This window comes from Dipodomys merriami, unplaced genomic scaffold (assembly GCF_024711535.1).
Source record: "Dipodomys merriami isolate MVZ:Mamm:240054 unplaced genomic scaffold, mDipMer1.0.p SCAF_39, whole genome shotgun sequence".
In the NCBI taxonomy this organism is placed as follows: domain Eukaryota; kingdom Metazoa; phylum Chordata; class Mammalia; order Rodentia; family Heteromyidae; genus Dipodomys; species Dipodomys merriami.
The window spans coordinates 1766343-1791822 of NW_027205492.1; the positions used below are offsets into that span (position 1 = coordinate 1766343).

General features: G+C 40.7%; 1 protein-coding gene across 4 annotated transcripts in view; it reads right to left on the minus strand.

The window, feature by feature from the left end:
* Positions 1–25480, minus strand: part of Chd6 (chromodomain helicase DNA binding protein 6) — a 147986-nt gene that overhangs the window by 41760 nt on the left and 80746 nt on the right. For all 4 annotated transcript variants that reach the window (XM_069989769.1, XM_069989770.1, XM_069989767.1 and 1 more), the window contains exons 11-18: positions 23832–23953; positions 22295–22538; positions 21013–21189; positions 20371–20514; positions 17159–17414; positions 16169–16379; positions 9934–10129; positions 547–711 (exon numbers count right to left, since the gene is read on the minus strand). In XM_069989769.1, coding sequence (XP_069845870.1) covers positions 547–711; positions 9934–10129; positions 16169–16379; positions 17159–17414; positions 20371–20514; positions 21013–21189; positions 22295–22538; positions 23832–23953 — 1515 coding nt within the window. The remainder of the gene's footprint in view (positions 1–546; positions 712–9933; positions 10130–16168; positions 16380–17158; positions 17415–20370; positions 20515–21012; positions 21190–22294; positions 22539–23831; positions 23954–25480) is intronic.

A 25480-nucleotide genomic window follows, 5' to 3' on the forward strand; every position in this document is an offset into this window, starting at 1 on the left:
TTATACTTTAAGACAATTTAAGAGTCTTAGCTATAATTCTTATCCTCCACCTCAAAGGAGAAAAGATTAACTGACATATTTCAAGCTAATTTATGCATTCATTATTCACTGACTATCACACATTGAACATCTTTAAAATGCTGTGCAGTGCTGAGTCCATGAGGGACTCAGAATACACTGATCCCATTACACTATCAAGAAGCTCAAAGTCTGGATATGAGGTAAGGCTGATAATGAGTATGTGTTGCACTGGAAAGGATGTTAAGATCTACTGGTTCTAATGGGTGTGGTTGCAAACTTTCCTAAAATGGCATTGCATTTTGGACAGCCCTGTCACAGAACTGCTCCTAAGATTCCTTTATACATTTAGAAATGCAGAGACTTGACCTAGAATTATTCCCTTCTGTAGGGAATTGGGCAACAATAATGCACAGATGCAAAATGGTCAATGTGAACCCAGAAATAGCTGTCAAGAGGCAAGCCCAGAGAGGTGCTGGCTACGTGATGAGGGCTCTTAACATTCCAGGGCAGGCCTGCTCCACTCACTCCATTGGTGCTGCCCTTTCGGTTGATGTCCTGAAGAACGGCCTTGTCCAGGCCCAGCTTCAGGCTGGCCTTGTCAAACATTTCCCGCTCGTAGGAGTTCCGGGTGATGAGGCGATACACCTTCACAGCCTTGCTCTGGCCGATGCGGTGACATCGAGCCTGGGCCTGGAAAGCAGGAGGGTCAGACACAGCACATCACTTTTAAAAATGACAGGAAGCCTGGGCTTAGAAAGTGCTCACACATCTGTGGTGTGAGTGGCCAGCTCTCAGTTATGTGATACAGGACTGGGTTCTGAACAGAATTCACTCATGTGTCAGCTGCTACCTTCGGGAACACTACTCACTACTGCATGGAGGGGAAAAGCAGTAAGAACAAGCCCTTTCCTCCTTGGCTGTGGACTGAGCGCAGGCACCTAGTTCAAGTGGTGCACACTCCTGGGATGCTGTCCTGCCTCTGGGAAAAGCCTCAGAGCCAGCACTACAACTTCTCCATCTTTCAGTTTTACCACAGAAAATTTCAAAACCTAAACAAAAATACGGAAAAGAATGATGACCTCTTGTGGACAGTCTTGTTCCTTCTCTACCATATTCCTAACTCTAGAATTGTGAGGAGGTATCCCGGGCAGCGTGCCATCCTTCCCTATTTCAATAGGGAAGTTTATCTAAAAATAAACTTTTTCTCTCCCACGTTGATTTTACCTGATTGTGGAGTATTTATTGATATTTTTTAGGCATTTCATGTATAAAATCACTTTTCAACCATTAAATAGTTGTACAAAGGGTTCAATTCGATGCACCATTTTACGTGTGCGATGCACCTTGATCAGTGTCGCCCCCTCATTCTTCGCTTCCCTCCCTGCCCAAGATAAACTCTTGTGAAACATTCAATACTCCCACTGCATTACATCACTTTAAAAATTACTCCTTAGTAATAACAAGCAGCTCTGCTTATTTCATAATTTTTTTTAAAATCTGGTTTGCTTAATTAGATGAGGAGCCACGTACAGCCTAGACAAGGCAAACAGTTGGTGAGTTGATGCTGCAGAGCTTTCTATCTAGGTTTATTTTATTTTTTGGTGGTACTGGGGTTTGAACGTAGGATCACTAGAATCATACCTCCAACTAGATCTTCCAGATCATGCTGGGACTGCAGCCACATCCCACCTTAATTGGCTTTGTCAAATGCAATTCACTTTTTAAAGAGACCAGGTATCTGTACTATGGTTTCCCATTTTGTGTTGTCAATGAATCCTCTATGGGAGACACAGACCCCTATCTAGGAAGAAGCATGTGGCTGGTTGGCAGAAGCTCAGGTGCACAGTTGCTGGGCACTGACAGCACATATGTGAGCAAAGGTCTTCATGACATGGGAATACTTCATTCTCTCTCCAGCCAGATGTGGGGCAAGTGTGTAAGAAATGGTCCAGCCACAGGCAGGAGGAAGGAAACTGTTTAGAACAATAATCTGGATGCTACAGGTCTGTTGATTCTAGTCCTGCTTAGTGTGTAGTGCATAGAACCACATGTTGTCTGAAAGTGAGATGGAGGACAAATTCTGTCCTCCCTCCTATCCCAAATACAACTTAATAATTCTGGATATACAAATTCTGGTCACCACAATGAATAATGAGCTTTCTTATTACAAGCACTTTGCTCCTCGGCTTTATCTCAGCCCATAATTAAGTGCTTGCCTGCCCCGGTTAAGGTCCTAAGTTTGATCCCCAACATCATAAAAACAAAGTTTAAAAAATCCTCATCAACCTCACATCTGTATTTCTTTTCAACTAGGTTGAAAAGCTCAGTTCTCAACCACACCACTATTATTATCCACTGATTTGTCTTATGCTTGTCTGTTTGTCTATCATAGTCTCAGGAAAATAGTATCACCATAAGCCACTAAAAACATGATTACTGAAAATAACTTAGGGTTACACATCCTGCTACATGAATACAGTCAAGTTGTAACATTTTCTATATATACTTCAGTAGGTTTTCTGTCTGCAGTGGTGGGGTTCAAAATCCTGGAAAACTTTCTGTATAATCCAGGACTGAACAAATGAGTAAATACCCTAAGGGTAATAGGAGTAAGAGCTTTTGCTGTTGGAGAGGAAGTCACAAATATGGAAAGAAAGAAAACTAGAATAAAGTCTGTAGTGTTAGATGGGAGAAATCAAATATTAATTTATCATGATTATATGTATATATGTACATATATATGTAGAGATACAAAAAGATATGGATGTTTATATATATATGTACCTATGGTTTTATACATATATACAGATGAATGCATGTGGTATAGATACATGTTTATATTTTTTTCTGTGTGCAATTCTAGCTCTATTCACTAAGAAGGCCTAGAAGTAATGTCATCCTAACAGCATTGAACATATGTCAGATCTTGGTTTCTAAATATCATTGTCTATATGATAGAGACAAATGGCTAACTGTAAGTAGAAAAAGTGAGGCAGAAAAAGTGTAGGGTGAGTCTGAGACACATACCAGTGGGACATACTCAATGCATGATGAACATGATCAAGTTATTGGCTAAGTGTGTGGGACTATGTGAAAATCAAAACAAGGACAGTAAACTCCATACTGACATAAATAAATAAACAGAAGAAAAAAACGAAAACTCTTCCTATAATAGAATGCCAACAATATACTCAGACAGAAAGAGAGAAACATACACACAAAGGAGTCAAAGAGGGCAAACGGGACAAAAGTAATTGTAACAAAAATCTAAGTTAATCTGGATACAAGCAAATAAGGGCCGCAAAATAAAATTATATAAAAGCGGAAATAGACGAAAACACTAAATACAAAAAATTTGTCTTCAGGAGTTATGCTGTCTACTTAATACAGTCAATTGTTTAGTTTCTGAATTTTAAGAATTGACTTTCCAATCATTAATTTAACCACAATGAAGAAAATGAGTAACACTGGGAAACAGTATTTTTTATTATATACTATAATACTAAAAACTGAGCAACTTAAACTGTGATCTTCCAAATCCTCACTTCTCCACTAGTTGGAATTATAAATCAGAGATATCACACCTGGCTCTCTTTCATACTTTATAAGTACAATTATTCCTTAATGAAAATATATAGAATCATGGAACTTGAAAACAACCTGATAGCTCCACCAGGACTCAATCAAGTTTATCACACAGTTTCTCAGCCTATTTTCTAGGCACCTCTATTTTATTAACGAGGGACCTTTTCTATTTGACACCCTGAAAGTGCATCTATAGGCCTCTACTCATGGAGGAATCGAGCTACCCATGCAATAGAAACCAGTGGCTCCCTTTCAAGCATCTTTAGAGGCCTATAGTTGAACTTGAACTTCCCAGCTCCACAGTTATTCCTGTGTAAGGTGTCAATCCCATTTAAAACCCAAAGAGCACAAAACACTCTGTGTGAATCAGTTCATCACTTTTGTCCCCTAGGGCCTAAAATAGTATCTAGGGCTCAATAAATACATCAGCTATGTCAGTGGGGAGGCTGGGTGAAAACAGGAAGGAGAGGTGAATCTACTGCACGGGAAAAAGGGTGAAAAGGAGAGACAGGAAAACACTCAATAGAAGCCCGAGTTGCTGTATGTGGGACTGGTGTTCTACATAGAGCAGCTGTCTGGCTACCTCAGGTTGCAGGTACTCTTATATATTCATTCCCCTCTACATAGCCACTTTTTGTTTTCTCTACGGCAACATTCCTTGTCTTACTCATGAATTAAGATCCTTCTTACTATTTAAGCTTGAACACCACCCTAGACCATTCCGTCTAAAGTATAGTGCTCAACTTCTGTCCTTTATATGTTGCTTCATCTTATTTCATGTTTTTCATCAAAAACTTACCTTGCTTATTTTTCCTGCCTGCCACCCCACAAACGTGAATCCCTGACAGCAGGTAACTGCTGGCCTAGCCCACCACTGTGCCTCCAGCTCTTGTATTTTTTTATTTTTATTTCTTGCCAATCCTGAGGCTTGAACTCAGGGGTGGAGCCTCTTTGTGTTCAAGGCTAGCGCTCTACCACTTGAGCCACAGTGCCACTTCTGGCATTTTCTTAGTAGCTTATTGGAGATAAGAGTTTCATAGACTTTCTGCCCAGGATGGCTTTGAACTGCAACCCTCAGCTCTCAGCTTCCTGAGTAGCTAGAATTACAGGTGTGAGCTATCGGCGCCCAACTCTCTAGCTCTTTTAATCATCAACGGACATTCATTGAATAATGGACTACTACCTTACACACACACACACACACACACACACACACACAAAATAATGGACTACTACCTTACACACACAGTCAAGAAATCGGAGGTTCCAGCTACCAAGTGGCAGCAGAGGACACACACACACACTCACACATACACACACACACACACACACACACAGAGAGAGAGAGAGAGAGAGAGAGAGAGAGAGAGAGAGAGAGAGAGAGAGAGAGAGAGAGAGAGAGAGAGAGAGAGAGAGTCAAGAAATCGGAGGTTCCAGCTACCAAATGGCAGCAGAGGAGGTAGGAAAAGGAAGCAGCCCCTTACTTCCTCAGAGCAGTGTGCAGGCTCCTGGAGGCTGGCTTTGGTGACCATGGAGGGCTCTATCTCTTCAGGATGGACCTCTTTTCCTTCCCCAAACCCTGCTGATATGCAGCAGCTGTGTTAGACTGTGGCTATGCTCTTCATCAGGACATCAGTCCCCATACTTCCTCAAGTCTGCCTTCAGAGACTTTAGCCACAAGAAAGACATAAACTATCCAGCCCCACCACTGTTTCCATCAACCTTGCTCAACCTTAAGGAACTCTTGCCTCAATGTCAAAAACCTTGTCAGAATAAGAAGGTGTTATGAAGAGGGAGAGCACAAGAAGGTATTGTGAAGCCTGTCAACTCAATATATCACAGAGGAGGACGCTTGTGGTCTCTGTGAGATTGGCAATGATACCCAGGCCACTCGTGAGGAAAGGCCTCTGCCTTTGGTGCTGGCATCAAGCCTAAAGTCCTAAGAAGCCTATTTTTCATTTCTCGCTTTTCTTCTCAGGCTGCCTTTTCTTTTCTTTTCCCTCCCTCCCTCCCTCCCTTCCTTCCTCCTTCCTTCTTTTCTTTTTTTTGGCTTGAACTCAGGGCCTGGCTGCTGTCTCTGAGATTTCTTGCTAAATCTGGTGTTCAACCAACTGAGCCACAATTCCATTTCTAGCTTTTTTTTTTTTTTTTTTTGGCAGTTAACTGGAAAGAAGAGTCTCACACATTTTTTGCCCAGGCTTGCTTTGAACAACCAGATTTCAGTCTCCAGAGTAGTTTGGATTAAAGATGTGAGCCACAGGTATCAGCTCCTTTGCCATTTCTTTTTTTTTTTTTTTTTGTCGGTCGTGGGGCTTGAACTCTGGGCCTGGGCGCTGTCCCTCAGCTCTTCAGCTCAAGGCGAGCGCTCTACCACTTGAGCTACAGCGCCACTTCCGGTTTTCTGGTGGTTTATTGGAGATAGGAGTCTCACGGTCTCTCCTGCCCGGGCTGGCTTTGAACCACGATCCTCAGATCTCAGCCTCCTGAGTAGCTAGGATTACAGGCATGAGCCACCAGCGCCCTCTCCTTTGCCATTTCTTAAGCCCAGGTGTTAATGGAAATGTAGAAAATTCTCACTGAACTACTGGAATGGAAGCACAACTTGTGTCTTCCAAATGGTGTGTGAAAGTGATTTTATACCCTTAAGTATTCTACCCACAGCAATGCTAACAAAGACATATTAAAAGTTCAAGAGGTTGTGGCCACTTATCCGATATCTCTAGATAAGATCCCCCAAATATTGGAAACTGAAAATTGATTTCCCTCTGATAATCCTGATAAAATGATAGTATTGTTGCCATCTCTTAATATTTCTAAGTAGTGCCCATCTCCCAATTTTGATCTTAATAAACTAGTACCTTCATTTTTCTGGGAAAGAGAATTTGGGAAGGGGAAAGTGACATTAAGTTGACAAGAAAACACCACACTGGGAGTACAGTACCCCTGCCCCCACCCTCAGGTTTCTAAGAAGGAATGTAAAATCTCTCTACCTACCCCTTTTCTACCCCAAAGACTGACTTACCTGACCAATGAAATATGGGACAGAGTCTGAGACTCCCTCTCCCTTTTCTCTGAACACAGGTGTCCTCTATATGTCACTGGCATGTTCAGATTTGGGTAAGTTTAACCTAAGGAAGAGGATGTGTGTGTACAGGAGACTTACCAAGCCAAAGCTTGGCTATATTGAACCATAACATCTAATCTTTGGATTTTACTGAAGTTAATTTATGATTATCCATATTATGACTATGTTCTTAACTAGTTGAGAGCTAGTCATGGGAGAAAGCTAACACACGCACGCACGCACGCACGCACGCACGCACGCATGCACGAACACGCCCTTATTTTAAAAAGTCACCAATCAAGCCAGGTGCTTGTGGCTCATTCCTATAATCGTAGCTACTCAGGAGGCTGGGACCTGAGGATTGTGGTTCAAAGCCAGCCCAGGCAGGACAGTCTGTGAAATTCTTACCTACAATTAACCACCAAAAAACCAGAAGAAGAGCTGGGGCTCAAAGTGGTAGAGCGCTATAGCCTTGAGCAAAAGTGCTTAGGTATAAGCACCCAGGTTTATGCCCCATTACTGACAAAAATAAGTCCCCAAACAAACAACGTCCCCCTCCCTACTCATATATTATATATAGCAAGTCTTAAACTTTTAAACATAGAAAAGTGACAAAATGATCAGAAGACTGATAGCCTTTTGCTAACAATGATGAAGAAGTACAAGAGGACAGCAGGAAAAATAATGTTATCTTTAGACTGCCTCAGGGACTTGCTATAATTTTGATCTAGAATGTCCCCAGAAGTCCGTATGTTAAAGGCAGTGGAACCCTAAAGAGGTGGGGCCTAGTAGGAGGGAATTGGGTGTTCAGGAATCATGTCCTTGAAGGGGACACTGAATTCCAGCACCTTCCCATCTCTCCCTCCGCCTACTTGCCCCTGTGAAGTGGGCAGTCTGCTCCACCACCTGCTTCCCATCATGACACGCTGCCTTCCCACAGGCTCATAGGCAACAGCGCCAACTGATCATGGATTGGAACCTCCGAAACTCTGAGCCAAAAACAAACCTTTCCTCGAAGGTGATTATCTCAGGAACTTCGTTAACAGTATTAAAAAGAGCTTACTAACATGGAGACTCAAGCTGACTTTGGCTGAGCCCAGCCTTCCCACAATCAGGCTAGTTCTACTTTCACGATTTTGCAGGATCCCTCTGGGATCGGTCAGGAAGCATGGGTTGCCTCTGTGTGTCCTGACTGGGGACATGGACTGCCCAATGTGAGTGAGAACTCCTGTCAACTCCTGAGCTGAAATCTTTGGAGGTGTACTAAACCTTAATCACATTAGGAGAGAGGTCATTTTCAACCTGTTCACAAGGTCTTGACAGTTACATCAATGGTATGCATCTTTATGCACGCCCAGACAAATGTTTCATGACCATACTCATTTTTCATAGGGAACTGTCTTAAGAAACAGGATTAAAAGCTCTCATTCATTTACCAAAAATAGTTAAAATGTGTGCACATGTAAACAATTTTACGTGTTATAATAATGAACTAAGGACAGGGTCTAGTTTTCTTTTCTGATAGGGTTATGATTTTAATTCACTAATCTTCACATTAGACTTAGCAGCAATCTTGTGAATCACTGAAGGGGCTCAGGGTCTGAGTCTCTAGACACTCTCTTCTACTTTGTATCTGTAGACTTGGGTACAAGGGAAATGGGACTGAGAGTGGAAGTATGCATTCATGGTGTTTACTGTGTCACTCTGCATTTTTCCAGCCCTCTTCCTCTTTTCTCCATCATATCAAGTAGCAAGAGCTTGTCTCATCTCTGTGGGAGACCCAGAGCTTGGACCTTTCTCTACCTATCATATCTTCTTTATAGCCCAATAATCACTGATCCAATTTCCTATCTCTAGATCACTATACGTGTAATACTTTTAATTCTAAAACCAGTTTGGTCATATGTTAAAAAAAAAAAAAGAAAAAGAAAAAGAACCACCAAGACAGTATTTCTTCCTGAAGGATAAGATCTTAATAACCAAGAAAACAGAAATCCGCCAATCAATATCTAGTCTAGAAAAGCAAGAGTTGAAGAATTCTAACTCTAGTTCTGACTTGATCTGTCATTTATCGACAACCTCACTCATGAAGTTTTTGTTACTCATTGGGGTCAAAGCTGCCACCTGGGATCAACTCTGTGTTAACAGTCTTTTTTTGGTTTCTTCACTGAAGCCTGAGCACTAGGGGAAGTTCAGAAACTGACTTGGCACACTTAAAATTTACACTATCTATTTCAGTTTGGGCTTCATGATTCCCTATTCATCTTCTGCCAGTTCCCCCAGCAGTGCATATTTCCAAACAGCCATCCCAAAGTTTCTTCCTTTTCCCCAGATTTTCTTCTGGACAGCCCCACCTGGCTGCTACACATAGAAATCAGATCACTTCACCTTCTCCATCAGTTTGGACCTTCTTGCCTTTTCCATTTCTCAGCAAATTAGTATTGCAAATTATTCAAATCAGTAATGCTTACATTTCACCTAGGAGATATATGGAATTCTAAAACCTTTGCATCTTGCTGTATTGCCTCCAATTTCTTTCCTAGATATCTATCCATGACTTTCCAGCTAACATGACTTCAAACTTCAAACTAGCCACTCATCTTTGGTTTCTTACATCATAATCTTTCTAGGTAGTCTGCTTCGCAGTCAGGTAAACATCATAAAGGAATAAAAATCTTTATATCTGTCAAGGACTTAGTGATCTGTCTGGGGTTGGCAAACATGTAATATCTGCAGAAAAATTTAGGTTTTGTGGCCTATGAGATGTGGATGATGATGATGATGATGATGATGATGATGATGATGGTGTGTATGGGGGTCGGGGGTAGGAAGTGCCTCCATCTCCCACCACACCACAGAGAATAACTGACTAGTGGGAAAGCGTCCATCACCACGCCACACCATGGAAGACAACTGAGTAGCAGCAGTACTTCCATCATCCCACCACACCATGGAACTTTCCCATCTCTTTAATTCATTTACTGTTTATGATATATGCCCATCAAACAAAATGAAGGAAAGTGCCAGATACCTTTATACTTGATAAGAGTAACAATTTTGCTCTGCACTTGGGAAGAGGCTACTGTCTGGTTAGTGGGGAAGGATCAACAACTACTACTTATTTGGTTTCATCCCTTGACTAAGGCCCAACCCTGTCACCATAGCACTGGGTGTGATACAAAATCTATAGCCAAGTCAGACCCTGTTGGGATACTCTGGGACTCAGAGCAACTAAGATAAACAGCAATCATCCTAATGGTTACCTGCAAGTCATTTTGTGGGTTCCAGTCAGAATCAAATATGATGCAGGTATCAGCAGCCGTGAGATTAATCCCCAGGCCTCCCGCTCTGGTACACAGAAGAAAGACAAAGCGGTCTGAGTCTGGCTTACAGAACCGGTCGATGGCTGCCTGGCGCAGGTTTCCCCGTACTCGCCCATCAATTCGCTCATAGGTGTATCTGAGGGGACCCAAATGAATGAAAGCCCAGGTGTTAATCATGACTTCAGTGGAGCACAGAAAACAATGCAGTAAGCTGTTGCCCAATGATCTTAAATCTATCATGTCTAAGTTTAGACAGCAGTCTACAAAGCAGGGCAAACACATAACACTACATTGTAGAATTCTTCCCCACTCCCAACAAAGAAAAAGAAAAAAAATAAAACAGAAAATCAGCTGTAAATTAATGAAGGCTAGAAGAATTGTAAACATAAAATATTGACATCCAACACTGATCCCAAATAAGCTGTCCAAGTAACTTATTCTCAAGAATGTCAAATAGTTGCAATGCCTTTAATCATAAGGCCAGGAAATACAAATATGAACCTTTCACACAGACTTTCAGTAATGCTCAGAACAAGAACTCAGCATTCTTATCAGTCTCCAGCTGCGCAGGCTAACTGGAAGTTATAAGAAAACTGTATTGCCAGGCCCATGTGGGCCATATCCAGCCTACAGTTCCTGAAAGCTTTAGAGGTACACAGGAAAATCTTTAATTTTAAAGATAAAAGTCAAGGTCTTCTCAGCTTTATGTTGCCAAGCAAGCAAGATCAATCACAGGATGGGTTTCTAAGGTGTGCTGGGGGCAGGGAGACTGAAGATTAATTGAGGGAGTAATTAGTGAGAGAGCAAAGCGGAATATCAGGAGAAAGGCTTTATGTACCTCTGTGGATAGGTAAAGAAGGCAGACAAAATGGTGAGGGTAAAGAGAAAAGGCAATGAAGATGTCAGTCATGCCAGTACTTTCATTCAGAAAAAAAAAATATAGAAAGGATCTTTATGGTGGAGATGAGGAAATTAATACAAGATTCAGCAGCAATCTATTCTTTCTCAGTTGAATTTTATTACTTGCTTATATATTTGCCTGACAACAAATGAATTAATATGTGGTACATTACTCTGGATTCAACACATACGCAAAAACTGGCTCATCCAACAGAATAGGAACCTGGTGAAGGAAAAAGAGCAAGCTATCCTAAACCCAACAACAGCTAAGACCATGAATCTTGGGGAAAACTCCTGAAGCCCAGAATTTGGCTTGGGAGACCTGGGGGTGGGGGGGGAAGGGGGAGAATCAAATCTCTAAAACTTTGAGAATTGTTAAGATTGTAGAGATAGATATTCTAGAGGTAGATATGTAGATAGCTTTAGAAAACTAAATTTGGCAAGGTGTTTCTGACTTCCTTGAAGAAAAGGAAAAGCCATGTAAAGAAATCAAGGAAATATACTACCAGACCAACTCAGACCTATTACGGACACATAGAAAAGAAACAAGTCTGAAAATACTGGTTTTTTTTTTCTTTAACAAAAAGCTACAATACAGCCGGGTGCCAGTGGCTCACGCCTGTAATCCTAGGTACTCAGGAGGCTGAGATCTGAGGATTGCGGTTCAAAGCCAGCCTGGGCAGGAAAGTCCGTGAGACTCTTATCTCCAATAAACCACTAGAAAACTGGAAGTGGCACTGTGGCTCAAGCAGTAGAGTGCTCAGGGCACTTGAGCTGAAGAGCACAGGGACAGTGCCCAGGCCCAGAGTTCAAGCCCCACAACCAACAGAAAAAAAAAAAAAAAAAAAAACCTACAATACAACTATACCTGGAAGAATGGGTTTTTAAACACTGTTGTTACTTTTTTAATTAGAATATGAGAACTATAGTGGCAAACAAAACAGGACTGTCTTGAGGCATACCAAAAAGATTCTGTTTCACAGATGAAGTTAATGTTTGCATTCTACCACTTATAACAACCACAACAATAGTAGTAGTAAGTTTTGAAGTGTCTGCTCTGGGCCAGACACTGGCACACACTTGAAATGGATCACTATATTTAATTTATACTATAGTTCTTTGAGGTAGTTTCTATTATCATTTCCCACTTTGTACTTGGCAAATCTTCAAAACAACAACTTGCTCTGTCACCTTGCTGTAAGTAGGTTGAAGCTCCAGCTCTGGTGGATTTCATGCAGTTCCACGTGGCTTAAATATTTGTAAGTTAAGCCGGGTGCCAGTGGCTCATGCCTGTAATCCTAGCTACTCAGCAGGCTGAGATCTGAGGATCAAGGTTCAAATCCAGCCTGGGCAGGAAAGTCCATGAGACTCTTTATCTTCAATTAACCACTAGAAAACCAGAAGTGGCACTGTAGCTCAAGTGGTAGAGTGCTTGCCTTGAGTTGAAGGGCTGAGGGACAGCACCCAGGCCCAAAGTTCAAGCCCCATGACCGACCCCCTCCCCAAAAAATTGTAAGTTAAAGACAAATAAGACATTACTAGTTTGGAAACAGGTGACTCTAATCGAAAGGAGAAACAGAAACCACACCTACATATCACAATGGTTTGCTAAATCAGTGCTCCAAGGATCTGTGATGGTTTAGTCTGGCCAAGCATGTGGTACAGATGAAGCTGCACAGGACTGAGAATTCAGAGCTTGAGATCTACACTAAGCAACAGCCCCCATCCAGGGACCCCATGCATAATCGATGCTCCAGGCAGAGGACTCAATGCTCTGTGACAAGACACCCTGGCATCAGAGAGGAGCCAGAGGCCCCTGGGTCTAAGGCAGGCTGGGAACTAGCATAGCATTTGGAGAAGAATTCAATAAATTGCAATGATGTGGTTCAGCCATACCTAAGGGAAAGAAAAATCCCATAAAATTAGGTAAGTGCTCTGCCAGCTATGATGTAACAAGGGTTTTCAGAAATGAAATTTATGCAGGATGACTGGAACAGTAATTCTCATTTCTGTCACTTGTTTAATTCTGAGGAGTGGTCTCAAAGAACACAAAACTAAAACTGGAATTATTTGAGCTCTTTTAAATTATTCCTCGCTGCCCTGAGTGAGCCAGATCTTTTGGCTCTGCCCTCATTCCTGTGTGAGAGTCTGGCATGGAATTAAGTGGGAACAAAACCAAACTGACAGCTGGAGAGGCAAAGAGCCTCAAGAACAAAGAAAACCTTGAGGGCTAATAAGTCTGAATGAGGAAATCAGACACCATAAAGTTTTCCACCCTGAACTTCAGCACAGCAGCCATTAACCCTCTGTGACAACTGTATTTTGAATGAGATCCCGAGGAGCTGATGTGGCTCATCAAACTGTAATTCTGAGTCATTGTCAAATCTCAACAAGAAGCAGGTGGCACTATGGAAAAACCTCTGAGGACTGGCTGGGGGGAGGAAAGTGACAGGTTTTTGGCATTAAAAAATGTTGACCTCAGAAATCTTGAAGGGAAATGAAGAATTTTTTTGTCTCTCAGCAATAACCAGTTGGAAAACACACATATATGCACACACATGCAGAGGCAGGGGAGAAAAGGAGAATGAACATGAGTTCACAACCAATAAAAACATCTAACATGTTCAGGATGAAACTCAGGAAGAAATACAGAACTGGTAATGTGACACTGGAGCACTGGTGACAGCTTACTGCTGCATTCATAATACCAAGAGAGGTCTGTACAAAAGACCTGAGTAAGAAATTAGCATAATATATTCCGATTTTGCAAACATGTTACTCCTACACTACTTAATGTGTAAGACCCAACAGAAATCCCACCACATGGATATATGCCTATACATCTATAAACATTCATTTTCTGGAGCTGGGGTCTTGAGTGGTCACAGGTTTAAAGAAAAAGAAATTTCTGGAATAATACACAAGAGCAAAAGAATAGAAGCACTGTCAAAAGAACAGAAAGGCTAGTACAGATCTCACTTTGTTTTTATTTTTTTGTGGACAGTATTTTATTTTATAAGGATAAGGTAAATAAAAGATGACTAGTGAACAAGAAAGTAGAAAACAGACACATTTGGAAAGAAAAGAAACTTCCTTTAATGTCATTAACCAAAATAATAGAAAGAATGGAAGGTGAAATGCAAAAAGAAAACAAAAGAAATCCAGGTAAGGATTATGAGTGAATGTCACATTTAATTTGTTGATTGGTTCAAATCTTTAGTAAAATGACATTAAAACATATAGCCCTTTCCTCCCAACAAATCTCTAAATAGAAGTGGCAACATTCTAGAAGGTAGGAAGCATGCCAAGTGGTATTTGATTGGGAAGAAATGCAGAATCCCAGGCAAAATTCAGCCTAACTTAATACTGCAGAATATCAGACATCTTAATACTGAGAATATCAGACATTGGTGTCACTAGATACCTGAACAGTCTTGAAAACAGAGTATCTAATGGAATATTTGTATCCATTACCCTTTAGATGATCCATTCTAGCCTTGAAGAGGATAAAAAACCTCTATCCTCTTACTACTCTGAGAATCTCTGAAACTGAAACATAGGTCTGAAACTGAAAATAGGGAAGAGAGCCCCCTATCCTGTCTCCTCCCCATCCCCATAATCAACTTAGAACAGAGTCAAGGGCTTCCACTCTTTAGGTAGGAGAAGAAGAGTCAAAATCATCAACACTGGAGGGTTCCCAGTGAAGCAGCCCAGCTGGATGAATAGCTCTCACATGTACAAAATGAAGTTCACAGTCAAGAAGCTCCATTCATAAGCCCAGAGCTTCAAAGAAACAATGGCTCACCATCTGATGGCCAAAGACACCAGACAACAAGCAAAGTCCCTCATCTGAATCACAGAGGCTTAGTTTCTGTTCTTGTAGGGCTAATGCTCTAGCAAAAAAGACACAGTCTATGCAAAATATAAAATAACAACAATAGAAAAAAATAAATGAGTAGTAAAAACTGACTTGAAGGTACTAGAGAGCCACTGCCTGGCTTTGAAAACTATAGCCAAACTTCAAATACCCACTGTCACCTTCAGATTGCTGGTGTGTATCAGTGTCTGAATGTTGGAGGTACAGTGTATGATTTAACAAATGCAAACTAGGGGCTGGGAAGGTGGCTCAGTGGTAGACCGCTTGCCTTGCATGCATGAGGCCCTGGGTTTGATTCCTCAGCACCACATAAGAAAAAAATAAAGACTTACAAATTCCACCTCCTTTAAAAAAAAAAAAAATGCAAACTAATCACATACCCACAGTTTTCGCACCTGCATGAGAACCAGAAGTCAGGTTCAAAGAATTATATAAGCATCAATAAAAGAATAAACTGAGAAGCCACAGCTAGCATGTCATAAAATGTTAGAGGGCCGGCTGAGTGAATATGGAGATAGAGATCCTTCTCTTTTCTTTTTTTTTTTTTTTTTTTTGGGGGGGGGTCCAGTCATGGGGCCTGAGCTCTGGGCCTGGGCGCTGTCCCTCAGCTCTTCAGCTCAAGGCTAGCACTCTACCACTTGAGCCACAGCGCCACTTCCGGCTTTTTTCTCTTTTGCTTATGTGGTGCTGAGGAATCGAACCCACGGCCACATGCATGCAAGGCAAGCACTCTACCACTGAGCCTACCAACTTCCCAGCCCCTAGAGATCCTTTTCCTGTGAGTTGTTAGCTCATGTGTTCAGAAATCTGATGTCATATTGCTCTTATTATTAAGCCACACAAATGTTAAAACACTTAGTTTCTTATTCAATATTATGTTAATTTTGCTTCTTCCAACTAAAGTGAATATACACCATTGTGGAATTTTTCTGAAGCAAGAGACTCCATATAGCTTCCATATAAGCTATGATATTCACTTTCAACAGTTAAGCTTGCGTCTGTTTGGTAATACAATTAACTCTGAATTTTAATATTTGAGGGAAGAATCTCTTATCATTTTTTTTTTTTTTGGTCGGTAGTGGGACTTGAACTCTGGGCCTGGGCGCTGTCCCTCAGCTCTTCAGCTCAAGGCGAGCGCTCTACCACTTGAGCAACAGCACCACTTCCGGTTTTCTTGTGGTTTATTGGAGATAGGAGTCTCACAGTCTCTCCTGCCCGGGCTGGCTTTGAACCGCGATCCTCAGATCTCAGCCTCCTGAGTAGCTAGGATTACAGGCGTGAGCCACCAGCGCCCGGCCCTCTCTTATCATTTTTGAATGTTATGTTGTTACAGCAGCATATCTGAATGGATCAGTGAATGAATGCCCAGTGCTGGATCAGCACTCTGACAAATCTCACCTCCTCTGGATGAGATAATCTTCCAAGATGTCAAGGCAGCGCACCATCTGGGAGAAGATGAGCACTTTGTGGCCACCTGCGATCAGCTTAGGGAGCAGTTTATCTATCAGCACCAGCTTCCCTGCTGCCTGGATCATGGCCTGTAGCTGAAAGTCAGAGGCATCAGGGCTGTGGGTTTTTCGGAAATCTTCTAGAATTTTTTCCTCTGCCCCTGTGAAGCAATGGAACAAAACTCTTCTTTAAACAAAAGTGTAAGTGTAAAAACTGTTCTCTGCTTTACAGAACCTGAGAAAAATGAAGGGGGTTTAAGTCCTGGACTCTCAGTCCAGTGAAAACATGCTGGGTGTTGTGCTCCTGGTCTGAGCCAGGCAGGCCACTTTGTAAAGGACGAGAATTCCTGCCAGAAAATGAAAGGACTGAAATATCAAACACTCAGGTAAGGAAATCTCAACTGTTGGCAGAAGTCCTGCATACTTGTAGTCATCACAAGATTGCATTTTGATGTACAAATTTCTCAAAAGTTTCATTAAAAAAAAAAACCAAACAACAACAAAATAAACTTTGCCCAAATCTTCTCTAAGTAGTATAGTTAACTGTTTTAATTTATCTAGAGGTTTAACCTCATTGCAGAATTGCCATACAATGAAATGATATGACACACTGCTGTGCACCCAAGTGTCTGAGCTCTAGTTTGTACAGTCTACTGTATGAAAGGGCAGCAAATTGCTGAGTGCTGACATCTGCTCCTGGGAAGCCGGGTTCAGAAGAACTGTGGGAGCTCAACATTGGTTCACTCCAAACTTAGCTCTGCAGATTTATAAGCTATGGTACTTAAGATAATCAATCAACTTCTCTGAACCTGAGTTCTATATTATGAAAAAGGTATGTTCTAGCATCTACTGAAAACTTGTACATGAGATCTTTGCTTATCACTGGCTTCTGGCAGAGGCCTGTGCTGCTGCTCAGTTACTTCCTGCTGGCCTGACTCACCATTGATCAGGTAAGGATGGTTGCAGCACTTTCTCAGCTCCATCATGGTATTGATAAGGTTGGGCATGTTATGCTGATTTGCTCCCTTTGTCAGGAAGGAAAAGTTTTTCTCCAGGATGGCACGGTAGTACTTTTTCTGAATATTGGTCAGTTCTACTTCAATGATTGTCTCTTGTTTGGGAGCCAGGTTCTTTTCCACATCATCTTTCAGGCGCCGAAGCATCATTGGTTTTAGGATAGACTGCAGTTTCTTTACCTGTTCAGGAAAATGACATCTATTTAACTGCCTCAATTCTAACTGAAAGATTGTTGGAGCAGTCCAACCTTCACTATAATCTTTTCAATGTCTAATCATAGTACTGTGTAGCACACTAAAAGACCATGGATTGATCCCTGAAAATAGGGAGTTTGCCACAATACTGGAAGAAAAAGGGGATCTGGTTTTAATGCACAATTAAATCACCAAGGACCTATGTGGCAATTTCACAAGGTAAAAAGGGAGAAAGATAGAAGACAGCTCCTATTCTCTAAGATAGAGAAAGCAAACTTCTCTCACTGTCTCTTAACACGCACACACACACATACACACACATACATGCAAGCACAGCAATAAAGTAAGAATATTTTAAGCCTTGTTAGGAGGTACAAATGATACATAACCAAGGAAAGACTTGGATGCTGAAAGAATGGAAGAGGAATTCAAGGCAATCTGGAAATGGAGTCCTCCTATGCCTTTTAAGAAACAGCAGCAGTGTATCTGTTTGGGAGTCCCAGTGTGTGAAGAATTAAGTATTTACAGTGAAATCTCCCATTTCATCATGGGAGCTGTCACATCAGGGGCATGACAAGCCTGAGAGCATTCATAATTTACTATGATTTTTTTTTTACTTCATCTGACAGCCCATTCCTGGATAGAGACATCCACTCACATGACCAAACCAGCAAGGTAACTTGATTCCTCTTCCAGGAAGACAATGACAAGGTTTCAAAGGTAATGCACCTAAGCTAACCTAAGGCTAAAATAAAATAATGGTAAGATTAATCCAGATGGGAAAATAAAATAGGAGAAAATGAAAGTAAAAAGAAATCAAGTTTCAAGTAAGAAAGGGCTATTAAAATTTTAAAAGGGGCAAAATCTTCTGTGGCAATGCTTCCTGAAGAAATATAACATGACATCAGAGTAGCTTAGGAGACTCACTAGAACAGGTTTTAGACAATGTATATACTTTCTTTAGAAATAGATGTTTTCCACGGCTTTTATTTAATGTGTTTTAAAATACAGAAGCAAGAGTAAAATGGTGGTTGTCAGAGACTGGTTTAAGGTGTGGAGTTTGAGTGATGTTGACTGAATAATAAATGCAAACCAGATAGAAAGAATAAGTTCAAGAGATCTGTTGTATGACATAGTGACTAGCATTAATAATGTACTCTTGGTGGCTCTGAGAGTGGACTTGGAGTGTTCTCAATACAAAGAATAAGTAGGTGAAGTAATGCATGTTAATTAGCTCAATTGAGCCAATCTACCACATTATAAAATATATCATTTTTGTCAAATAAAACATAACTTTTAAGTAAATAAAATAGACATTTGATGCTATTTTAATGGTTTTATTCTGACTAAACCAATTTTAAATTTAAATATTTTAAAGACTTTGATTTTACCAACCAAGGGCATTCAGGAATCAAATTCCCCAAACAGGCGAGGAGTCACTATGTAAGAGCCCAAGAAAAAGACACAACTAGCTAATGTTAAAGATAGGGACAAATGTCAACCTGCCACATGCTGGGTTCAGCTTTTGCCCTTTACTTGGTTCCTACCTTGAATCATTTAGAGTATACTATATGCCAGACACTGTGCTGGTCAATACAACAAACACAACTTTGGAGAAGATGTGGCCTTGTCCTCAAGGAGATCGTTGTCTAGAAGAAGAAAAAATGCATACCACAAATTCAGTGCGATGGGAGAAGAGGACGTTATTTCTAATGGTCCAAAATGGAGAGGACAGGAGCTGGCTTTTGAAGGACCAACAGACACTACAAATGCAGAGGGAATTATGTTTGATTATTTGCTAATTTCCAAGTGTGACTTGTATCCCGAGTAGAAAGAAACAGAATAGATCCATATTCTTGACATTGTTAGTAAATTTCCAAATTCACTTCCACACTTCGACTACATCAATTTTAGCAGATCCAACGATGTCATTCCAATAGTACAACCATGCTTGATTTCTGCATTAGCTATAGATTCTTCAATATGCCATCCAAGACTTTCCCAACAATATATATAACTGCAAACCACTCAGGGCTTCTGATACCTCCCAATTCATCCTCCTATTTTCAGCTCCACCAGATGATACCACACTTCCTGGCTCTGGTTATGCTGGGACTTTTCTTATGCAAAGTAGTTACCACCTCTCTTCTCTCTCTACCTGTTGAAAACTTATCTATCCTAAAAATGCATGTGGTCATTCTTACTAGGCTCTTTCTTGCTAGAAAGGCATTCTACACTTCAGCTATGCCCCTAGTCCTTTCAGATAGATTCTTATATTTTTACAATCTTCCTACTATTGTCTCCTGTGTAGCTAGGATCACAGACATGAACCACCACACCTGACTTTTGCTCCTCCCTTGTTATTTCTTCCTCTTAAGACATTTAAACCCGTCTGACTTATTTCTGTAATTCTCATGGAGACTTTATCAACAGTAGATATTTATAAATATTGGTTGTTTTGAATTATCTTTAAATCTGACAGACTTGACTATGACCTTCAAAAACTGAGGAAATACAGTTAATCTGGACATAACTGGACTTAGTCAACTATAGTCAACTACTTTAGGCACACAAGTGCCTTCTTTTTCTCATTCCCAGTGCACTGTGTAACAGTTAAGACAGAGAATTTGTTGCAGATTATGAGAAAGAATGAGGGATGAGGGAAGAAGAAGGAAGTACCATGTTCCTGAGGTCTCAAACGTACAAGGGAGCTCAGTGAAGCAGGCCTAATGTTAACCTAAGATACAGTGGATGCTAACTCATCTATGCTCTGCAGCAACTAATAATTGGGTGGGCCCTGTCCAACATAAAGAAAACCACAACATAAAAGACACACTAATCATTTTACCAGATGTGGAAACTTGCTCAATTCTCCATGACTTCTTTTTCCCTGGCATAAAGGTAACCATCATGTCTCCTTGATCCTTCAGCCCCTTATTACCTGTTCTTCTGTTTTCAGATCTCCAAACTCCTCCAAGAAAGCAGTCTCTGAAGGAAACTGTGATGGCTCCAGAAAATTCAGCAAACTAAAGAGTTCTTCCACTGAGTTCTGCAAGGGTGTTCCAGTGAGCAGCACTTTATGTTCCTGCATAGATGACAAGGATATGATGAAAAGTGTTTGAGGCACATAAGAATACATTTTACTGGGGCAAATTAAGTCGGAGACTCTGCTCAATCGGAGGCAATTCTATCCTGCTTTAACGAAAAGCCAAGGTGCCAGCACTTCACAGGAGTATACTCATTAACAGATCAACTTTCCTTTCATATTGAGTTCAGCAGCAATTTCACGATCACTAAAGTTCATTCACTCAGAATCTGTAAGTAGCAACGCACCACATTCTGGGTACTGTCCTAAGGTAACAGTGTTAAAAGGCAATAAACAGAAATCAAACCAAACAGCAACACCTTACATTTCCAGGTCAAAATGTCTTGGTTTTCAGAGTTTCCCGAGTCCTGCTTGGAGTCAATCTCTGGTGAAAAGGACTATGGGCAAGTAAGTTCTTGACATTTGAATGGCTACAGAATGTTCTCTGCATTGGGAACAGAAGGAACCTATTTATATAAAAAGCTGACCCATTCTCACCAGCGCCATGAGCTTCAGTCCCTCTAGAAGTTTGCAGTTCCTATTCTTCAACCTGTGAGCCTCATCAATTATCACACAGCTCCAGTGAATCTTCTTCAGTTCTGGGCAATCTGCCAGGATCATCTCAAACGTTGTAATGACGACATGGAACTTGAAGACTCCTGAAAGGGGATTTCCCTGAGGATGACATAACCGGAGGCAGAGCTTTACACCATGGCTACTGAATTCTGCTGGATTAGAAAGGGCAGAAGAATTTACTGCTAAGGCCTAGGTGAGATCCCAACGTGCACTGCTTTTCTACATGTGAGAAAGGCAGGGAATGGGAAGGAGAAGCCAGCTAATCAGACAAGAGGCCTCCCACTGTTGATGAAACAAGTACGAGAACAAGTGTCCCCCCAGAGGTGAGAAAGATGAGCTTCTCATTTATTAACTGCAATGGTCAGGAGGCAGATGGAGGAGATTCTCCCATCATCCCCAGCCAGATGACTGTCTAGCCAGATGCCTATGGCCAGACTATCCAAGGAAATCCTCTGCTACTTTTCAGTTGACTGAATTTTACCTTACAACTCAGGTTCTAATACAGACTGGACATAGTCATCTTGATGAACCTGGGACAAGTATTTACTAGATAGGACCTTTGCTTTTGAGCTGTCACATTTCAGAAGTAGAACTGGATTAGAGTACACCTGAAAGTTCTTTCAAGTGTCTCTACTGTGTATGGAGCCTTGGGGGAGAGCACATTGTCTTTCCTCTGCTTGGGGTCATTTTTTTTTTCAATTATAAAAATTTAGTACCTAGGACAAGTAATACTGTACTCAGTATGTGATTATATATAACAAAATCTTTAAAAAAAGTTCTATTGTGTTTTTAATATGAATCCTGTTTTTACCTTTCTCTGTCCAATGTGTTCAGTTCCTCTCCAAATACCCTGGCTGGGAATCTAACTGCTATACATTAATTCTTCTCACTTCTTTTACTGAGCACATAATTTAAATAAAATTTGCATATAAAGATAACTTCATAAACCAACCACTAAGCCAAGTTTTCAGTGTCCTAAAAAAAACCTCTGGTGTATCTCAGCAAACGAAGCAAGCATGTCCTTCCATCCTGTGTTTTATATTAAATTAAAACCAATCACAAAGGAACAGTAAGAAATCACAGGACTCTACAAGTTAAGCCAACAGTAACCCAGGGGACAGAGCTTGAAAACTCTTGAAGTGTCAGAAAAGGCTGTTCTGAGCCCAAGAAGCCCAGGGGTCTTTGAGATTCACGTGCAGCTCACCTGTGCATCTCTGTACACCATTTCATACTGCTGGATCATCTGCCTGCTGATCTGACTGCCGTGGTACACAATGGCATTCATCTCAGTCCATGTCCGGAATTCCCGCTCCCAGTTAGTGATGGTTGAGAGAGGGGCAATGATGAGGAAAGGGCCATGGATTCCCCTGAGGAATATTTCTGAAAGGAACGTGATGGACTGGATGGTTTTCCCTAGGCCCATCTCATCAGCCAAAATACAGTTTTTTCTGCAGAGGGTAAGAAATGCCCGTAATTCATTAGAAACTTCTAAGATTAGTGACAGCTAAAATGTTCTAATGGATAAGGTTATCCCAATGAAGGCTTTACCATAATATAACTGGCCAACTTAGAGAAAAGTGATGAAATAAGCTGATTAAAATATAAACTAACAATTATAAGACAAGGAGAAAAAAATACCTCAAAAGTAAGACAAACTAAGTGTTTATAACTGAGACACTTCCTAGAAACCAAGGTAAAAATAAAATGTCTATTGTTTGCGTGTTATCACAGGACAATTTTTAGCGCATACAATAAAGTCCCTGTAGCGGAGACCCAGCATCACAGACTAGACACCAGAGCTGTGGCCTTGCAAGGCATGTAACCACCCTCTGACCTCTTCCTTCACAGTTCAGATGGGCAACCCAAGACCTGAATTACTTGGGTGAGCCACACTCTTGGTCACACCATGAGTAAGTGGCTCTCCAAAGTCTCATCTAGGTGGGTTTTTCATTACAACATGCTATTGTATTAGAAAAAAAAAAAATCACTACAAGTTATAATCTCAAATGTTAAGAAAATCTGAATGTGAATCAATTATATAAGTTCAGTTATAGTGTGATAGGAGCCAGGAACCAAAGAAATTAAAAGAGTTTTATAGTTTAAATATACTACATATATGACTTACAAATGTTAGCAGAGTATAGTCTAGAATCCAGAAGCATTTTGTTTCTCCTTCCTTCCTTCTTCCTTCCCTCTCTACCCATCTCCCTCACTCTCTTTGTTTCTTTGGGCCTGGGCTTGAATCAGTGCTATCCCTGAACTTTTTCAGCTCAAGGCTAGTGTTCTACCATTTGAGCTACAACTCTAGTTTTATTTGGTGATTAGCTTTGAATCATGATCCTCAGATCTCAGCTGTCCTGGGTAGCTAGGGTTATAGGTATAAGCCACTAGTGCCTGGTAGAAGCATCTTCTCATAGAACCTTTTCTGTAGATTTGTGGGCATGGAGACGGTAAGGACTTGGACAAACTTCCAGGATCTTTTGTTTTTTGTTGCATCTAAGTTGATCATAACCTTTTGATTAGATTCTTACCCCAGGCCCCATCCCTACCCTAGGCATGTAGTCGGTGATAACTTCTCCTTTGAGTTGGAAAACCATCTGACATAAAGGTAGTCTTGGCATGACCCTAAATTGGGTGCTGTGCTACTCTCTTCCCTCTGTTAAGGCTACTTTAAGTTTTCTAGGCTTAAGGGAACAATATGCTTCCAACTGTAAACATTTCAGCTGCTTCTGGCTCCTCACCTGTTATACCAATTAAAAAGAAGCCAGTTCATTCCCTCCAGTTGGTATTCCCGGAGCTGGTTACTGTTCTTATATTCCCGAGACTTCTCGAGCTTCTGCCAGGAGTCTGAAGCAGGCCGCTCCTAGGAAGAAAACAAGAACACAGTTCAGAGACTGGAATGTTAGAAACTTGACACAGATAATTATGCACAATGAGGCAAAATCTCACACGATACTGAGACTGGTTTCAAATTGCAATAATTATATTCTGAGTAATGGATTGTCATTTTCTACCATTTCTCTAGATTAAGAACAGTTTAAGATCTGTAAGTGAGAAACCGACCTGTCTAAAATCTTGATAAGTCTTTTATTACTTTACCAAGATTTCTGAGTTTCTTATATTTAAAATTACATTTTAATTTGCTGATAAGCTAATATTAGTCAGGTTGATTTTTATTTCTACAAACAGAATTTCTTTTATTTCCTTGGGCCTATAGTATCAGCTCAGGAAAGTACACTGGGCCAAAGATTGTTTTCACTGACTTCTAAAAGCAGCACAAAAGGCAGGAAAAATATGCATAATCATCAAAACAGTAAACTCTTGAAATTCTCTTTAAAATAGAGGCAGTCTTACCACTTTATATTTTCATAGGAAACATCACTTCTGAAAGTAATTAATTTTCTCTATACCAAAATGAGAAGCCACATTCTTACATGTTAAATTCCAAGTGATCTATAAGGTATATATCTGGATTCTTCCATCTTTTCCATTGGCTTGTTTTCCTATTACAGCAATTGAACTACTTTAATTACTGTAGCCAAATATCTAGTGAGAGATTAAGTTTCTGAAATAATTATTATAATCTATCTTATTTACTAATCTGTAACTTTAGGATTAATTTGTCAAATTCTTTTAAAATCCCACTAGAATTTCAGTTAGAATTACAATGAATTTTTTTTTTTTTTTTTTGGTCATGGGGCCTGAACTCTGGGCCTGAGTGCTGTCCCTCAGCTCTTCAGCTCAAGGCTAGTGCTCTACCACTTGAGTCACCTCTGGCTTTTTCTGCTTATGTGGTGCTGAGGAATTGAACCCAGGGCCTCATGCATGCGAGGCAAGCACTCTACCACTAAGCCACCTTCCCAGCCCCATAATGAACTTCTTATTTGGGGGAAAACTTAAATGTTTAAGTATTGAGCTTTCCTATCCAAAGGTTTTACTTAAGATTTTTTTTTTTTTTAATTTGGAGAGACATGGTCATCTTCCTTATAGACAAACCCTAAGCCAGAGGTGGAGAACGCCTAGCCTACTACCAAATAAGGTCCTGAAATCATCTGATCTGGTCCTGCCAAGACCTGCAGGCAGGACTCAAAACTCAGTAAAGCTACCTTTTTTCATAGCAACATAACCATCAATGCTAACTAACATCACATGTCATATGGCCCGTGGCAAAAAGCAGGCATCCCATCTCTATGCCTAAGCTAGTAAGTTAGGATCTGAAAACAAAAGCAAAACCAAAAAACAACTATGTTTATGGTTACAAATGAAAACAGTAAAATTCTAGCTTTTATTATTTTGGGGGGGGGTGGTGGTGAAGGTTAATGGGGTTTGAAGTTGGCTGGAGTGCTACTATGCCTCTGGTCCTGCTTTTTGTGGTTATTTTGGAGATGGA